General features: G+C 43.2%; 1 protein-coding gene across 1 annotated transcript in view; it reads left to right on the top strand.

Moving 5' to 3' along the window:
• Positions 1–15,884, top strand: part of LOC135197250 (DDB1- and CUL4-associated factor 17-like) — a 96,061-nt gene that overhangs the window by 49,702 nt on the left and 30,475 nt on the right. The window contains exons 7-8 of the mRNA XM_064224350.1: positions 6,861–7,006; positions 11,985–12,087. Coding sequence (XP_064080420.1) covers positions 6,861–7,006; positions 11,985–12,087 — 249 coding nt within the window. The remainder of the gene's footprint in view (positions 1–6,860; positions 7,007–11,984; positions 12,088–15,884) is intronic.

The raw sequence follows: 15,884 nt of genomic DNA, 5'->3' as shown, positions 1-15,884 counted from the left end.
CCCCACTGCGTGTGCCGGGAGTTTTGAAATTCTGTCGGACGTCGGAGAATACAGCTATATATATATCTGCCAGGTAAGTATGAACAAACTTTATTGTATCATAACAATAACATATTTATTCAATAATAAGTGTTAGAACTTGATTGAGAAAATATAAAACTCTAACTTCCTACTTAGGAAGTCAGAAAAGCATATAACTTTTTACGCTTCCTTTAGAAGCTTTAATAGCTCTCGTGCTAACGAGCAGTTAGAGTATTAACAGTAATAGTAGTTTTTGCATCCTCATCACCTTCTTACTCCACAGAATCTACAAATTCATAAATTTGAAGATAAATAGATGTAGCTCAAAATGCGAGCTCTTATAAGGTAAGAAGTGAATTTAGTGTTCCCAGTGCAGTGGAGGGTGCGTTCTGATTGGCTCTGTTTCGCTCCCAGGTCTAGACCGCTTCCAAGCTCCCTGGCCCAGAGGAGAAGGAAAGTCGAAAGCCTTACGGAGGTTATGGAAGAATCCCACCGATCAGGCGTCCCCTCGCATGATTTGTAGAACGTCCCAGACTGCAAGTTCGCCATTGGAAAGGCGTGCTAAAATAGTGAAGGGTGCGTCCGATCGGCTCTGTCTCGCTCTCAGGCCTAGACCTCTTCCAAGCTCACAAGCCCAGAGGAGAAGGAAAGTCGAAAGCCTTTTGGAGGTTATGGAGAATCCTCACCGATCGGGCGTCCCCTCGGCAGGATCTGTAGAACATCCAGACTGCCAGGGATAGCCATTGGAAAGGCATCCTTCTAAAAAAAGTGCGCTCTTCTTACGTTTCCGTTTTTCATCTTACGTCCGAAAAGACGAAGAATGTACATGTTTGGAGTTTGGATGATCTAGCACGTTCTCTGAAAACTAAGAGAACTCTGAGCGCCAACTGGACTACAAGCGAAGAGCCAGCCAGGAAGCCGCGTTCCAACAAGCAAGCGCGAGCCATGTTCCAACAGCCAGCAGCGAGCCGCGTTCCAACAGACTAGTGCGAGCCGCGTTCCTACAACCAAACGCGAGCCGCGTTCCAGCAACTGAGCGCGAGCCGCGTTCCAGAAAATTTTTCTTGGCGCAAGGCGCCTTCAAAGAGAAAACAGACGGCTAGACCGAGGAGCCTTATAGTAGAGTGGCAATCAGAAAAGGGATCCTTCCATTGAACGTTTACGGGCAAGAGGCTCCTAAAAGGAGACTAGTAGGCGCTCGGAACTATCAGGGCGCACGGGACCTTCCACGCAAGCGGAACGTTCCAGGAGCAAGTCTCCTTTCTAGCGTGCGGAACATTCTAGGCGCGCGGAACTATCCAGACGCCAGGCGCTAGGCGCAAGGATCCAGGCTCCAGGCGCCAGAATATCTCAAAATCTTCTTTTGAGAGAGAGGTCAGTCGCGAGGCTCCTCTTTGAGTTTTTAACTTGAGCAACTTTCCCCTGGGAAAGGTGCAAGATGTCCGCACAGGCGGCCGTTGCTTTTGTCAGAAGGATTCTGATATTAAAAGAAGCCCTTTTTCATTATTCAGAAGACTCGTGTGTTAGGCAGTTCCTCTCAATGCGGACTCTCTCCTTCATTCATGCTCTTCCCTCGTTATGAGGAGGCAAGAGCTTTGGGAGTTTTTTTCTTAATAAGAATCTCATCGACGTTTGGGTATGATGGCGGATAGGAAATATCTACTTCCTTCCGTAAACCCTAGAGATGAACAGGAATTCTGTCTCTTCCGCGATTTATGAGGAAATCACGAAGATTTAAAGAGTTCCTGGATTAACTTCCTTCCTTAAGGAGATATATATACTCTTTCTATCGTTCTATTAACGAAAAGAACGAAGATAGTAGAAGGTAGTAGAGTATCTGCTGTATGAGAATACGATACGGTCAAATCATAAACACATACCGTAGTTACTTCTTTGCTGTGCAACTCAATTACCAGTATCCTTCTAGGACTTTCCTCGGAAGGACTACGCTTAAAGGGATTGTTAAGACAACACCTTCTTAGCTTCTAGATTTATCAGAGTCTTGTTTCGCTTAAATATGCTTTAAAGAAGAACTTCCTGAAGTTCGATAATAATTTTATAAAGATTCCTTTATTGAATGGAGTAGCTGGCAACTCTGGAAGAATAAGGCCAGACGGTTAACGGAGACTGCTATCGCTTAGACCAACGCAGTACCATCTAGTTCGCGGTCATTAACGGCCGGTTACATCTCTCTCTCCTGCGGGATGGAATAACTAACAGTATCTCTCCCCTACAATCGTGGTCTTAGCCTCGGATTGAGGGGATAGTTAAGCTAACATAAATAAAATATTGTCTGCCTTTTGCTAAGAAGCTTTCAATAAGAGAGATATTACAACCTTTCAATGCTGTTTACAGTAGGTAACATTATTAAAGGATTCTATCGCAGCAGAACATTATATTATATAATGCTCTGATGCTTACGAAAGCATGGCTTATTAGAGTACCTGCTCAGGAGAAGATGGATGAGTCGGATGGGAAACATTCTCTTCGTGGCAGAAGTTGTTTCCCTGAATGGACTATACTACATATATAAAAGTTTTTTCCTACTAAGAACGGAATTAACATGTGAAAGGATGTCGGGCACCATAAAGGCACAGATGTTCTAGCACATACCTTAAAAAGAATTAGAAGGAAGCGCCAGCCTGGCGCGAAGCGCCAGAAGCGCCAACCTGGAGCAATGCGCCAGAAGCGCCAGCCTGGCGCAGCACCATCCAAGATATTTTCTCGTTTTAGCAAGTTATTAACCTAAGAGTCCAGTAGCCTCTCGGACAGCAGGCTCAGTAATGGCAAGATTCGTTCCTGTTTTCGTTACCCATTTAATCGGAAAGGGGTCGCTTTCAAGGAACGATGAAATGATTTATTTTAATCACTTAGGCCAATTCCACGACTCTCTCATATCGCAAAGAGCATCGAGAATGTCTTTTTTCGCCCCTGTTCGGGTTAACAAAAGAGAACCTATTTGGAAAACAGACAGGGAACGTAACGATCCTTAAGAGGTTCGATGCAAGATTTTGCATGTCCGTGAGAACCTTCTTGATCGACGATAATATCTGTTAACGTATGTCTAACATTTATTGGAAAGAGTTGTGAGAACCTGCGGAAAGTCTTCTTCAGGTAGAAGACGAACAGGCTTCCTATAGACTGCTTCCTTTTCCTCGAACCAAGAGAGGTAGCAATATACGCCATCTTTATTTTTAGAAAGGGGAATAATCTTTAGTCTTTTTTCCCCTAAATATAAATTCTTTACAGAATTTAAGATATAGGGCGTCAAAGAAAGAGAGAATAATACTTTATGCATCATTTTGGCCTTAGAGAGGTCAGATTCACAGAGGTCACGTTCTTCTCGCAGCATGTTTCGGAAGGCTTTTCCAAGAGAGTCTGGATATTCTATCAGAATCTATTATACATAGACCTGAAGAACCTCTCCACTCTGAGTCGGTCTGCGTGCAGACTGACCAGAAGTAGAATGAAGGAGAGGATTTTTCAAGGTAAACGACAAGAGTCATGCTAAAGACATAGAATTACTGCAGATCGTGTTAGATGGAATTGGGAAACTGTCCTCTTCCGATACCTCTGTGAACCACATAGCAGTTTTTCTTCCCTTTCAGAGGGAAGAATCACCTTTGTATATATCTGCTATCAATGAAAGGGAGAATTAGAGATAGCAGAAAAAATTAAGATCTTCGGGATCTTATACGATACTTCTTTACGACAAGAGTAGGATATCATGTACTTAGAATGGGATCCTTTGTTGGGCCTCAGATTCCGTGTTCCGACAAGATGGAACTGCTCCTCATCAGACTTCTTTGAGAAATTTTTATGAGGGAATTCTTTGTTTCTCTTGGTCCTAAACGACCAAGAAGATAAGTGAATTTTTGAGCATTGGAATCTCGCATCAGATTCTATGGAGAATAGGCAATGGGTTCTTGCCAGCATAGTATGTCTGGCAAAAGAACTAAAACCCCCTATTCCTGACTCAATGTTTTCAGATAGAGGTTTCGTTGTCCAGGCAGGGTACTTATGTTTTCATCTACTGTAGAATGGTTCAAACGTTTGCCTACAGAGTCTTTGGAATGCGATGACGGCTCGAAATGCTTCCCAGAAGGTGTTCAGAGGGAGACAATATAGAGCTAGAAATCAGGAGTCCTCCCAATTTCAGCTTGGAGTCTCTTCCGACTTCCAGGCTTCTTCCCTTCCTTCGGGCAAAGATAGGGAAGATTCTGCAACGAGAAACCCCTTCAACAGGTAAGAAGAGATCCTGTGAGCAACGGAAGTACTCAAGAAGGATCCTCGGAGGAGGAAGACTCTTATCTCTCGTACTGTTAGATATCCTATCGTCTACTGGATGTAGCTGACTACAATCACCTCCCCTTGCTGGAGAGGCCAAAGCTCAAAGTGGAAGAATTTCTTCCACCCTTCTCCAGTCTCCTGATAAACTGTTGTGGATATTCAGGACTTTCGAACAATGTAGCGCCAACCAGGCGCCATATGCCAAAACAGGCGTAAAAAACGGCAGAGGCAGACAGCCCCAAGAACACTGTCATTGTCTGATGAGGAGAAAGAGCGGGCCTACAACCTGGCACAGATGCGCTAGAGGCGAACAAATCGAACAGATAAGAGCGTCCGATGTGGACATCGCCAGACATCCTCGAGACTCTACCAAGCTCGAAGCTCCGACAAGTGGGGAGGAGCCAGCCAGGCAGGCACGAGGCGCCAGCCAGGCGCGAGGCTCCAGGCAGGCGCAAGGCGCCAGCCAGGCGCGAGGCGCCATCCTGGCGCGAGACGCCAGCCAGGCGCAAGCCAGGCTCTAGGCTTCATCCAGAAGAGATCCTTTTCAAAGAAAGCCCTGGTCTTCTTCTTTGAAACAAATGTGATCGCTAAGCACTTCTTGAGTAACTTGATGATTCCTTATAACAGCTGAGAATTAAAAGCGCTTGAAGTGCGAGCTTTTATGAATTCTTGTTCTTTCCAGAACAATATGTCGTGAAGGACATATTAGCTGTAACTTACGGAAGATGCAACTCGGGAGTTGACTTCCCTTTGCCCGAAGGAAGTCAAGTTGACCTACGAGAGATCCTTCTCTCTTGGTTATACGTGTCTACGGATACGTTGCTGGGATAGGGAGCCGACACTGATCCTTAACTAAGCGAGTTAATTTTTATTTTAACATAGTGTTGTTCTTTGGGTTGTTTGAAAGGAGTTTGGGGATAACTCTTTTCAAATTAAGCACTAACCCTCGTGTTAGGATCAGGTGATCGGGATCGGTGTTGTGCTCCTTAATTATGCCACTAGGCATAGGTGTATTGTCATGTAAGTGGATAAGACCCCATTGACAAATGACCTTTAGATTCTGTCGAGTAAGTGGATAAGACCCCATTGACAGATCTACAAGAACTCTTAGCCATAGGTCACATCCTCGCTGAGGTTCTTGAGACGAAGCAGATTCCTAGCAATAGCTAGGAAGTCAACCCTTCGTCTAAACACATAGGAAACCAGGTTTTATTTATTTATTTATTCCTACAACATATGTTGTTTACCTGTCTAATCAGTGAATAGCTGTCTCTTACCCTCCACCAAAGGGTGCCAATCAGCTAAGTATATCTGTCCGGGAGAGTTGAATGTATGAAAATGATATTGTTATGATACAATAAAGTTTCATACATACTTACCTGGTAGATATATACGATAAATGGCCCACCCAGCCTCCCCGCAGGAGACAGGTGGAAGAGAAAAATCTGGTTCTAGAAGGTAATGGTTCCTATTCCTGCCACCCAGCGGTAGGACGGTAGATCACCTGACCTGACCTACCTGTAGCGTGACTGCCGACGAAATTCGAATTTCTGTCGGGGAAGACGGAGTCTTAGCTAAGTGAAATCTGCCAGGTAAGTATGTATGAAACTTTATTGTATCATAACAATATCATTTTACTCTACAATCCTTTTAACCAGATATTTAAGAACCAACCCTGATTAGTATTTTGTGGTTGACTATGGCTCAGTCTGTCTGACAGCCGAAGGATTAGAATAACTAACTTCATTGTTATAACCTGGACTAAGAACTATCCTGCACCCTTGAGTTGATTGGTACCATGTTGGAGTTTACTTAAAATTTCATCCCAATCTGAGACCTACTGTCAACTTTAATGGTACCCTCTGAATTATGTAAATCTTAGATTATGAAAGCCAAAGGTTTTTTTAGGTAAGGGAATGCCCGAAAATTTTAAAAATAAATTTTATGGTTTGTAATTACAAACCATTGCTATATACAAGAAGGGCCCTGTTCATCCCCTATGATGGAGATCTTAGAAGGTTTTACCTGCCATCTAGTAGAGTAGAATCTTGTTTTCAGTAAGTTTGGAGTAAGGTTTCCACTTATTTACATGAAGTATGGACTATGTAGAATATTGGATTGTGTTTACAGAGCACAATTTAAGTTTTAAAGGATTCCCTTTCATGATCTATGTTTCTTACTCTTCTTATATACTATTTCTTAGATGTCTTATAGTATAAACATTTTGTGATTTTTTTGTATGTAGTATTTTGGTTTACCCTTCCTTTTATGATTATTATTCATCATTGACTGATATATCCTTCCTTTATGATCATGTTGGTAAGAAAATTTCCCACATGTAAAACAACAGAATAGTCATTTCTTTCCTGCATCAGTGTATAATTTACAAGTCTCCATTTTAGTCTTGGAAGAGTTTCTGAGATAAGTATAGTATTTGATAATATAATAGAAAACACTTTTGTAAAACTTTTTGAGCATAGATTATGATTATTGTTGTAATGTTTATTGATTTACACGTCTTACACCTTTTTCTAAATTTTGGTTTGCAGGTTCGAGATCTGCAAACTGGTTCATTACTGCTTGATGGTCAAGTCATCTGGAGAAGTAACTGTGATCAAGAGTTATCGCCTGACTATCTTATGTTCTTTCCAGATGATTCCAACCGTTTGGTACACGTAAAGACAAACAGACTTAGGTACTGCACATATCTCTTATGTTTCCCCAAAAAGAAGCAGTATAATGCTTCTGCTGGTTATCATATTTTGGTAGATATGAATTTAAGAATGCTTGTGCTTTGTTTTGTAACAATGAGCTTGTGAGAACCCTGTTCTGCTGTCTCCCCTACCCTCCTGATCCCCTACCTTCCCCCTTACCCAAAGCAGACAAACAGGTTTGCAGGAGGACGGTGGATGTCTCCCTTACCCTCCTGTTCCCCTACCTACCCTGCTTTCACCCAGGGTGGACAAACTGGTTCACACAGGATGGGTGGCTGTGTCATGTCTCCCCTACTGTCTCCTGGGTAAAGACAAACACGATCCACCTGGATTTTATTATTATAGATATCATGAACAACTTATTGAATGTCGCATGGGTTATAACTTTCTTGGCATATGAAAGCAGATGTCTTGTCTTGAATTATTCTTATGTTAAGAGCCTGCATTTGATTTCTAAAGTTGAATTTGATCTGGTTTCCTGGCTTGTAACTGCCACTTATTATTCTTACTGCTTTTGTTAATAGCATCGCTGAACCATAACAATGATGGAAGATTGCCTTGAACTAAATAGATGATCTCTCTAACAAGGGTAGCACAAGATCCCAACCAATAGGAATGTAAATTTAATCCAAGGTGTGTTCCAGGAAAGAACAGTGTATTTGTAGACTCTTTATGCTGAAGAAATAAAGTGCTTCCAGCATAGTGGTCACCTTACCTGGGTGTACTATGCCTAAAGATATGGAAGTTGTGCTTATTCAGTTTTTTTCTCATATTTTAAAAATTTACCTGCAAAATTATAGACAAACTGCAGGCCCCCACAGATGTCTCCATTACCATGGTTACTCCTCAGTGCCTTCAGGCTAACCTACTGAGCCTTCGGTAGACTGTCCAAAAAGCACTTCCCCTCTGGAACAGGCTGTTGCAACAATCTCACTTTTGTCACTTCCATTAGATTGTGCAGCTTCTCAAGTTACACACATGGGGGTTATTATTTCATCTAAACAATCGGAGACTATTAACCTGGAACTCATTAATGCTGGCTCTTCAGTCAGTGCTAAAGTCATCACTGCCAGGCCAGGAGTCAGTAACATGCCTTTACCAGGGTACATGGCACTTGCTTTGAAACTGATGCCATTCAAGGAGGATTGATCCTTAAGGCCACCTTTTTTCCAGTTTAAGAACTTTTTACTATCTACTAAGAATAATAAAGTTGCCTAGGCCATCAGTTCAAGGCCATCACTCAGCTCTAACCAGGTTTTTGTGGTGTAGGGTTATTAACCCTTAGGAGCCTAGGGAAAAATCAATATGCAGCATCCCAGGCCGAGTAAACTTTGAGGTTGGCCAATTTAAGAAAAAAAAACACATCAAGGGAAAGAGAAAGATATGCACAAGGTGTAAGAAAAGACATTCTAAAAAATTTTCCCTACCTCCCACTAGAAGTTGAAAATGCAAGGCCTCTTTATACAAGACAATTGTAAATTTTACCAAGTTATACATCTTTTTTCTAGTACATAAATAATTTTATGTTTTGTAAAATTATAATTACAGCTCACACAATATCAAAACAGATAAGAAATAAAATCAGTAACAAAATCTTAGCTTATTTGTTGTAAAATATTTTTGGATTATACATATCTTTTCTAATATTTTTTTGCATTTGTATTTGCAAAATTACAATTATAACTGACATTCTATCTTAAAAGATAAGAACTAAATCCAACAGCAACCCCTAGTTATATTTATGAGCAAATATATAAAAAGACATGAGAGAGAGGGAGGCAGTACATCTCTCCTTGAAGTTAAGTACACAAATAACTGTCATGAGGCATCCACTTTGTCTGAACTAGTCTAAAAGTTGCCATTAGTGAATTTATGGGCTATAGAAGTAATGGCGCCTCTTTCCCGCATGATTCCCCCAAATCGATGGCGTGTAATATTGTTAGTCACTATGAGTAAATCTATCAACCACCCAAAACCTGTCATTACTACTCATGTGAGTATATCTGTCCATTAAGGGTTAACCTGGGTTCTCCCAAACATTTAAAGCCTAATTTGCCAACACTGAGAGGGAAGCAACATCAAGAAGTTGAAAGCCTCCAGCTTGTTACTTACCATTGGCTTTCAAAAGCTTTTGTAGTAGTATTACAGGTGCTCCTTGTTTAACGACGGGGTTCCATTCCAGCGTCCACATCGTTAAACGAATTCATCATTAAATGCATTATTCTCTTTATTTCGACTAATAGCATTAATTTTCAGTCATATTATACACTAGTTTCCGACATAGCCTACTACTTGGCAAAGTTCTGACAACTGTTTTTATCATTTAATTACTCATATATTTTATCTTCATCATTTTATAAATTCATAATGCATTATTTTCTTTAGAATAGTGTACTTCATTTAACACATTTAGCCTACATTCCCGAGTTAGCCTACTAGTAAGTCAATACAACTCAATACAGTACTAAACTTTTCTCAGAATCTGCACATTATTTAGCAGTGACTTTCATACTAACTTTCATACTATTCTAAATTTGGTATTTCATAATTATAGCTATTAGTTTCTTTGTCATTTATTTTTATTGTAGAGGGTAGCAAGCTGAAAGAAATAATGAATGAATTTTGGCTATCACATGGCATTTGAATGTCTCTGTCAAATTGTAAACAAAGCACAGCTTCATCAATTGAGGAAAAAAATACTAAACTAATCGCTAATGGGATAAGCATTTTCTAGCATTGATAAAGATTTGCGCTTGCACTTCTGATTCATGAGTGACATATCGAATATGTATGTAAATACACAGTTATATAAAAAATGATCAAACTGTATTACATGCAAGTCTTTCAAGCATACTAAGAGTAAGGAATTTGTGCATGCCAAATGTCACATTGTTTCGATTAAAAGGATTGACTGGTAGAGACTTCTCAAGTGGAATATTTAAAAAAATATATTTATTTTCAAGTTAATATAAAAAACATATTTGACTTCACACATTTTCTTTTCATTACTTAGAATTCACACATTTTCTGTTCATTACTAAGAATTATTCTTACTAAAACAAGGAGATATGGCATAATTTTTGCTGTCTTAAAGTTGTAAACAAACAAGGTGCCACAAGTTTGGCCGTGCAACAAACTAATGGTGGCTGAATCAAGCCAACCAGGGAAGTTCCCAGACCATAGAATGCCGACTTTAAGAGGTTCAGCTGTTTAGCTTTTCTTTACCAAGTATATTAAAGCCTTATTTATTGTTTTAGCCAAAGATTTCAAGGTTTTCAAAACCTAGGCTACGCTACATTATTGGCATTGAATAGCCTTTCTCTTGGCCACCATTGGCAATGTTTTTTTTTTCATTTTATGTTTTTTTTTTTTTTTTTTAGGGGGGGGTACTCGATGTTGTCATCGTAACTCTGAGTTGTTGTAAAATGAGTATGTCATTAACTGAGGAGTACCTGTACATATGACCCCTCAAGCATTGTTCTTCTGCAGGTAGCTAACCTGGTTAGATAAAGACAGCATTTCTTCCAGCGCCAGGTCACACACACACACACACACACACACACACACACACACACACACACACACACACACACACACACACACAGAATTTGCAGTTTGGGCTGCTTGTTTGTGCCATGATTTGTAGCTAAGACAGTGGCAGCTTCCTATTTCTCTTAAGCTACATCAAACTCGTAGCTGTACTCTTTAAATTTAGCAACAAGGTCAGACATTGTTCTGTTCCCTGTCAGAGCCTTGAGTGATCACTGCAAGAGAGCTAAATGATGTAGAAAGTGAGGACCTTTCTCTTTAGTCTTTTCTGCAGTGAGATCATAAAAAACAATTACTTTTTGACCACGACAAGTCACTTTGAATATGCAATCTTTCACTTGGGATTCTGAGGTGTTCATGCTTAAGGTCAAGGGTCATAGGTCGTGGATAATTGAACCTTTATGGCTTTTAAGATGAACTTAAGTATATATTGATGCAAATTCAATTAATGCATCTTGAAGCTCAACTTCTACCGATGTCAGATTTTTATTCTACTTGTGGTACATTTATGCTTGAGGTTTGGTTTAATACGTATACATAAAGATACGCATGTATGTAATCATAATAGTCTTCATTATTTGAAAGTGAGTTTCTTATTTGAAGGCTTTTAATCAGCATTTTCTCTTGTGTCTTTGGCAGACCAAGGTATTGTCTATATAACTTTATAGCAAGAAGATGATTAAGTAATTCTTGTATTTGCTGCTTGATTCATTCTGTGATTCTGTATTCATGTACAGTGGACCCCCCGTATTCGCGTTCTCCGGATTCGCGGATTTCTCTCGGGAACATTTCCCCGCATTATTCACGGAAAATTTGCATATTCGCGGTATTTTTCTATGAGAAATATCCACAAATTCCTGGTTTTTTTGTTATCAATTTCATCATAAAATGCACTTTTTGTGGTTAAACTATTAAAAAAACCAAGTATAAAATTTATTAGTGGGTTTTCTTGAGTTTTTACTAACAAATTAGGCTGTTTTCAGCATTTTTATAGGGGTTCCAACTATTCGGGGGTTCTAACTATTCACGGGGGGGTCTGGTACGCATCCTCCGTGAATAAGGGGGGACCACTGTATAGCCTTGATATTATTAAACAGGTAATGATTTATAATTATAGAATTAATGGTTATTATGGTATAGCAGTCATAGATGTGCAAGAGTCTTTAATGATAATGTGGAATATTGATTTCTTTTATTCTTCTGTTGCAATACAGTCTTTTTAATATTTTAGCCAATAACTGTTATATAAAAATAGATCTTCCTTAAGAGTAGGGCAGTCTCTCCCAAAAATTGGAATTTACAATGGTTGTTGTGATGTTTCACATAACATTTTCCCCTGGATCATCTTTTTTTTGTAAGATATCATTAAATAGGAAAAGTGGTGATTGCTGGCAAACTTCTGCATTTCAGGGTGCTGGAAATCAGAGAAAATGATGATCCAAAAAAGACGGAAGGGCCCAGAAAATTGGTTGAAGTCTTTACATACCCAGCAAAGGAACTGGAGTCAGACACAGTAAGTGTTTAACCAAGCAAAAACAGTATATCCAAGTTAAAATACGTAATTTCATTATTTCATGGCACAGTATTTACATTATTGTTTTTTAGAGATGCCTCTGTTTGATGTCTGCATGTAGGACAGTTCTTGGCTTGTAAAAGTAATTTTGTCTTGTTCTTTAGGTAGGTCACACCTTAACCAGTGGATATTATTTGATAGATACTTTGTTACTCAAATCATTGACAGTAAGAATATGAATTAATTTCAACGATAAATAATGATTTATGGAACTGCCGTGATTAATCCCATAATAAGACTCATAAAATCCTTAAATGAAATTTAGTCACAATCTCAGCATGTTCCATTCGTCAAAGTATTGAGTTTTCAACTCAATACTTTTTTTTTTTTAACAAACCCATTACTTATTTTGCCCATATTGTTTCACAAAAAATGCCAAGCAATAGCAAAAATAGTATTGTAACTAGTTATTCCTGATAGAAATTCTGTAAAGGATGCAAAAGAAAAATAGCAATTTGTTCCGATACGTAATACAAACCATCAGTCCTTTAACAATAGGAAGTAGCTAGCGGCAGCTGGAACGGTCGTAAGCTTCGAACAAGGGGAGAACGGTAGTTAACTGCTTGTCCGACAGTCGCGCGCCGCGCGACTGGGAGGTAAACAAATCACTTTTGCTTTCGGCCGCGGGTGTGAAGGACGTGTTCGTCATCGCTCTCTGCCCGCTTCATCGTCGTATGCTTTGTTTATATTGTGTTTTCTACTAATGGTTTGTTTGACTTGAAAATGAAACTGTAAGTACACTGTTTTCATTTTCATTACTTAATTATGAACCAACATGGAGCTATCGCCGTAGATGCGGCGATTTCCTCTCTTTTCATGAATTGAACCCTGAATTATGTCTCGGTGCCGAGGGCGGGCGCGCTCGCGCCGAGTCATGTATTTTTGGGCGAAAGTGTGTAATTGAAAATGTAAGTACTTTGTTCTCATTATATTTTTGCCCTGTGCGTTCTGTTACCGGAGAGCGTGATTGCGCTCGGCACGAGCCTTTTATTTTGTATGATAAAATGCAATGAAAGTGGATTCGCAATGCAGTATTCTTTTCATTTTCATTTATTTATTTGCATAAAATTTAATTTGGATCAATTTTCGACTCTTACCCGGAATTGATCCTTACGATTATTTTCTGTGAAAGTGAAATCGCAAGTGCAGTATTCTGTTTCATTTTCATATATTTTATTTTAGATAGCATCATATTATTTGGATCAAGTTTCCGTTCTTACCCGGGAATTGATCTTTTCCCCTTTAAGTTCTATGAAGTGAATCGCAAGGGCAGATTCTGTTTATTTCATTTCATATTACTTTTCACTGCTGTGCGGGGGTAGGGGAAGCGAAGGTCTGCCAGGAAGTCGTCGGAAAGCTCTCCCGCGACTCCCTTGGTATCCGATTCTTCGTCTTCCTTCCTGCCCCCCGCTCAGCTTCTTCGTTGTATTTTGTATTTGGGGTGTCTTCCTTGCGTTCGGGGTTCGGGTGGGGCATGTCTTCCCCCGTGCGTGAGGGAACCCCTCTTACTAATCTATCTATGCTACCGCAGGTGCTACATCCGTGGGAGACGACCTTGGACAGGTATGGACCACCGCGGCGGCAGGCGTGCCTAGCATCCACGGGCTGCTGCAGCGTCTAGCGAGGTCTGGGGCGGTCTCCACTACTACCACGGCCACTTATGCTGCTCCCCTCCCTCCTGGTCTACACTCCCCATGCTGTGTCGGTGACCTGCCGTCTGCCGCTACTAGGGCCGCCGCCGTACCGAGGGGGGGTTGCCGCCGCCGCCTGCCTTTTTTTCTTCGTGTTGCCTGCCCCAGACTTCGCTGTTCCAGCAGCTCGCCCCTGGACCGGCCGCCAGTACCCAGGTTGCCGCTGGCTGCCGATGATTCTACGAGGCGATCGCTGGGCTTGCCGAGTACCTGCCTGCTGATGTGATTCCCGACTGCTGATGAGATTCCCGCTGTTGGCTTGGCTGTCCCTTCTGGGTCTACGCTGCCGCGTGTTTCCTGCCGCTCCTGAGCTGGTTGCTGTTGCTGTCGCTCCTGGTTCCTGAGCCTGTCCATGCTGGTCCTGCCCACAGTGTGTCTTCCCCAGTCCCAGGTCCTTCCGGACAGGTGCAGTCGGGCCGTGTTGCTTCGGCAATAGCCCCGGCTCCGGCCCTGGATGGAGGACCTGACGACTGTCCTGCGTGAGCTGACGAGGAAGAGGAAGAAGAGGAAGCTGTCATCTTCGTCTTCATCGTCTGCTGCTGCCTCTTCCCCTTCGACTTCTAAGGCCCATAAGCCGAAGAAGAAGAAGGCTGCCTTCCCCCCTAAGAAGTCTCCTTCGGGAACTTCTAAGGGCCCGTCCCACCCCGGTGGGACGGGGGGGTCCTTCTGCTGGTCCTCCTGCTCCTTCGGGAGCGGGGCCCGTCTCCCCTTCCGTAAGGGAGAGATAGACGGGGACCAGAGGAGTATCGGTTTAGCTCTGGTACTTCCTCGCCTGGTGCTAGCGGCGATGCCGCTACGCCAGGTTCCGGCTGGCGGTCTCTCGTTTGCGAGAGATTCCCGAGTGTACGTTCTCCCTCGGAGACCGTGCAGCCAAGTTTCGGCGCCAGAGTTCGCTCGGCGCCAAGACGCGGCACGGAGCAGAAGGCTGGTGAGTGGCTCTCAGGTGACTCTTGCCAGGCCAGCGGCCGCTCTTGCAGCGACCAGCTGGTAACCGGGTTTTGTTTTCCCCCCTAAGAAGGCTCCTTCGGGACCTTCTAAGGGCCCGTCTCGCTCCGGCGATTCGGGGAGCTCTTCTGCTGGTCCTCCTGCTCCCTCGGAACAGGGCCCGTCTCTTCTTCTACCAAGGAGAAGAAGACGGGGACCAGAGGAGTACCAGCTTCGGCTGGCACTTCCTCGCCTGGTTCTAGCGGTTCTGCCGCTAAACCAGGATCCGCCTCGGCTTCTCGTTAGCGAGAAGTACCGAGTGGACGGTCTCCCGCGGGAGACCGTCCAGCCAAAGTCTTGACGCCCGAGCTCGCTCGCCGTCAAGACCGAAGCGCGGAGCAGAAGACTGGCGAGAGTCGTGCAGACGGATTCTCGCCAGGCCAGTGGACGCTCTCGCAGCGACCAGCTGGCTGCTCGGGTTGACGTGACGGTCGCTGACCAGCCACGGGTTGAGGCGAGGAAGGGGTCCCCGCGGCCGTCAGTACCAGCCACGCTGGTACCAGCGGCTCGACGCGCCGAGAGGACGCTCGCCGGTCTCACCGCGACAGCGAGCCTAGCAGGTCACCTGACCGCCAGCGCTCCCATCGGGACCGGGCGGAGACGATAACCAGCAACAGCTCGCCTGACGCGAGAGATCAGCGTCGACGTTCTCAGCCGAGCCTCTCGCCCCAGGCGAGCGGCAAGGCTAGGCCTGCTGCTCGATCGCCACCGCGGGTTGACGATCAGCAGCAGCCCTCCAAGCACGCTGGTCCTGCCAGCGAGCTAGGGGGGAGCGTCAGGTCTGCCTCTCCTGTACCTTCAACCTCCTCGGGCTACACCGGGAGGAGCGAGGTACCTAGGAGTGATCGCGAGAGGTGCGCCGCTCGCGATCCCGCTATGACGCCAGGTATGGACCAGGCACGGTTCTAGGGACCGACCAGGACATACGCGCAAGTAGCTGGAGGCGACCGTCAGGGGTCTGCCGCTGTTCCTCCTTCTGAAGGAGGAGTATCTCGGGATCTGTTCTTGCTGGAGGGACTGGACGGTCCTACTCCGCAAGACGCGGTTACTCCCGAGATACAG

The sequence above is a fragment of the Macrobrachium nipponense genome, chromosome 23 (genome assembly GCF_015104395.2).
Source record: "Macrobrachium nipponense isolate FS-2020 chromosome 23, ASM1510439v2, whole genome shotgun sequence".
Taxonomy (NCBI): domain Eukaryota; kingdom Metazoa; phylum Arthropoda; class Malacostraca; order Decapoda; family Palaemonidae; genus Macrobrachium; species Macrobrachium nipponense.
The sequence above is the reverse complement of the archived record's forward strand: the minus strand, read 5'-3'. Positions and strand labels throughout refer to the sequence as shown.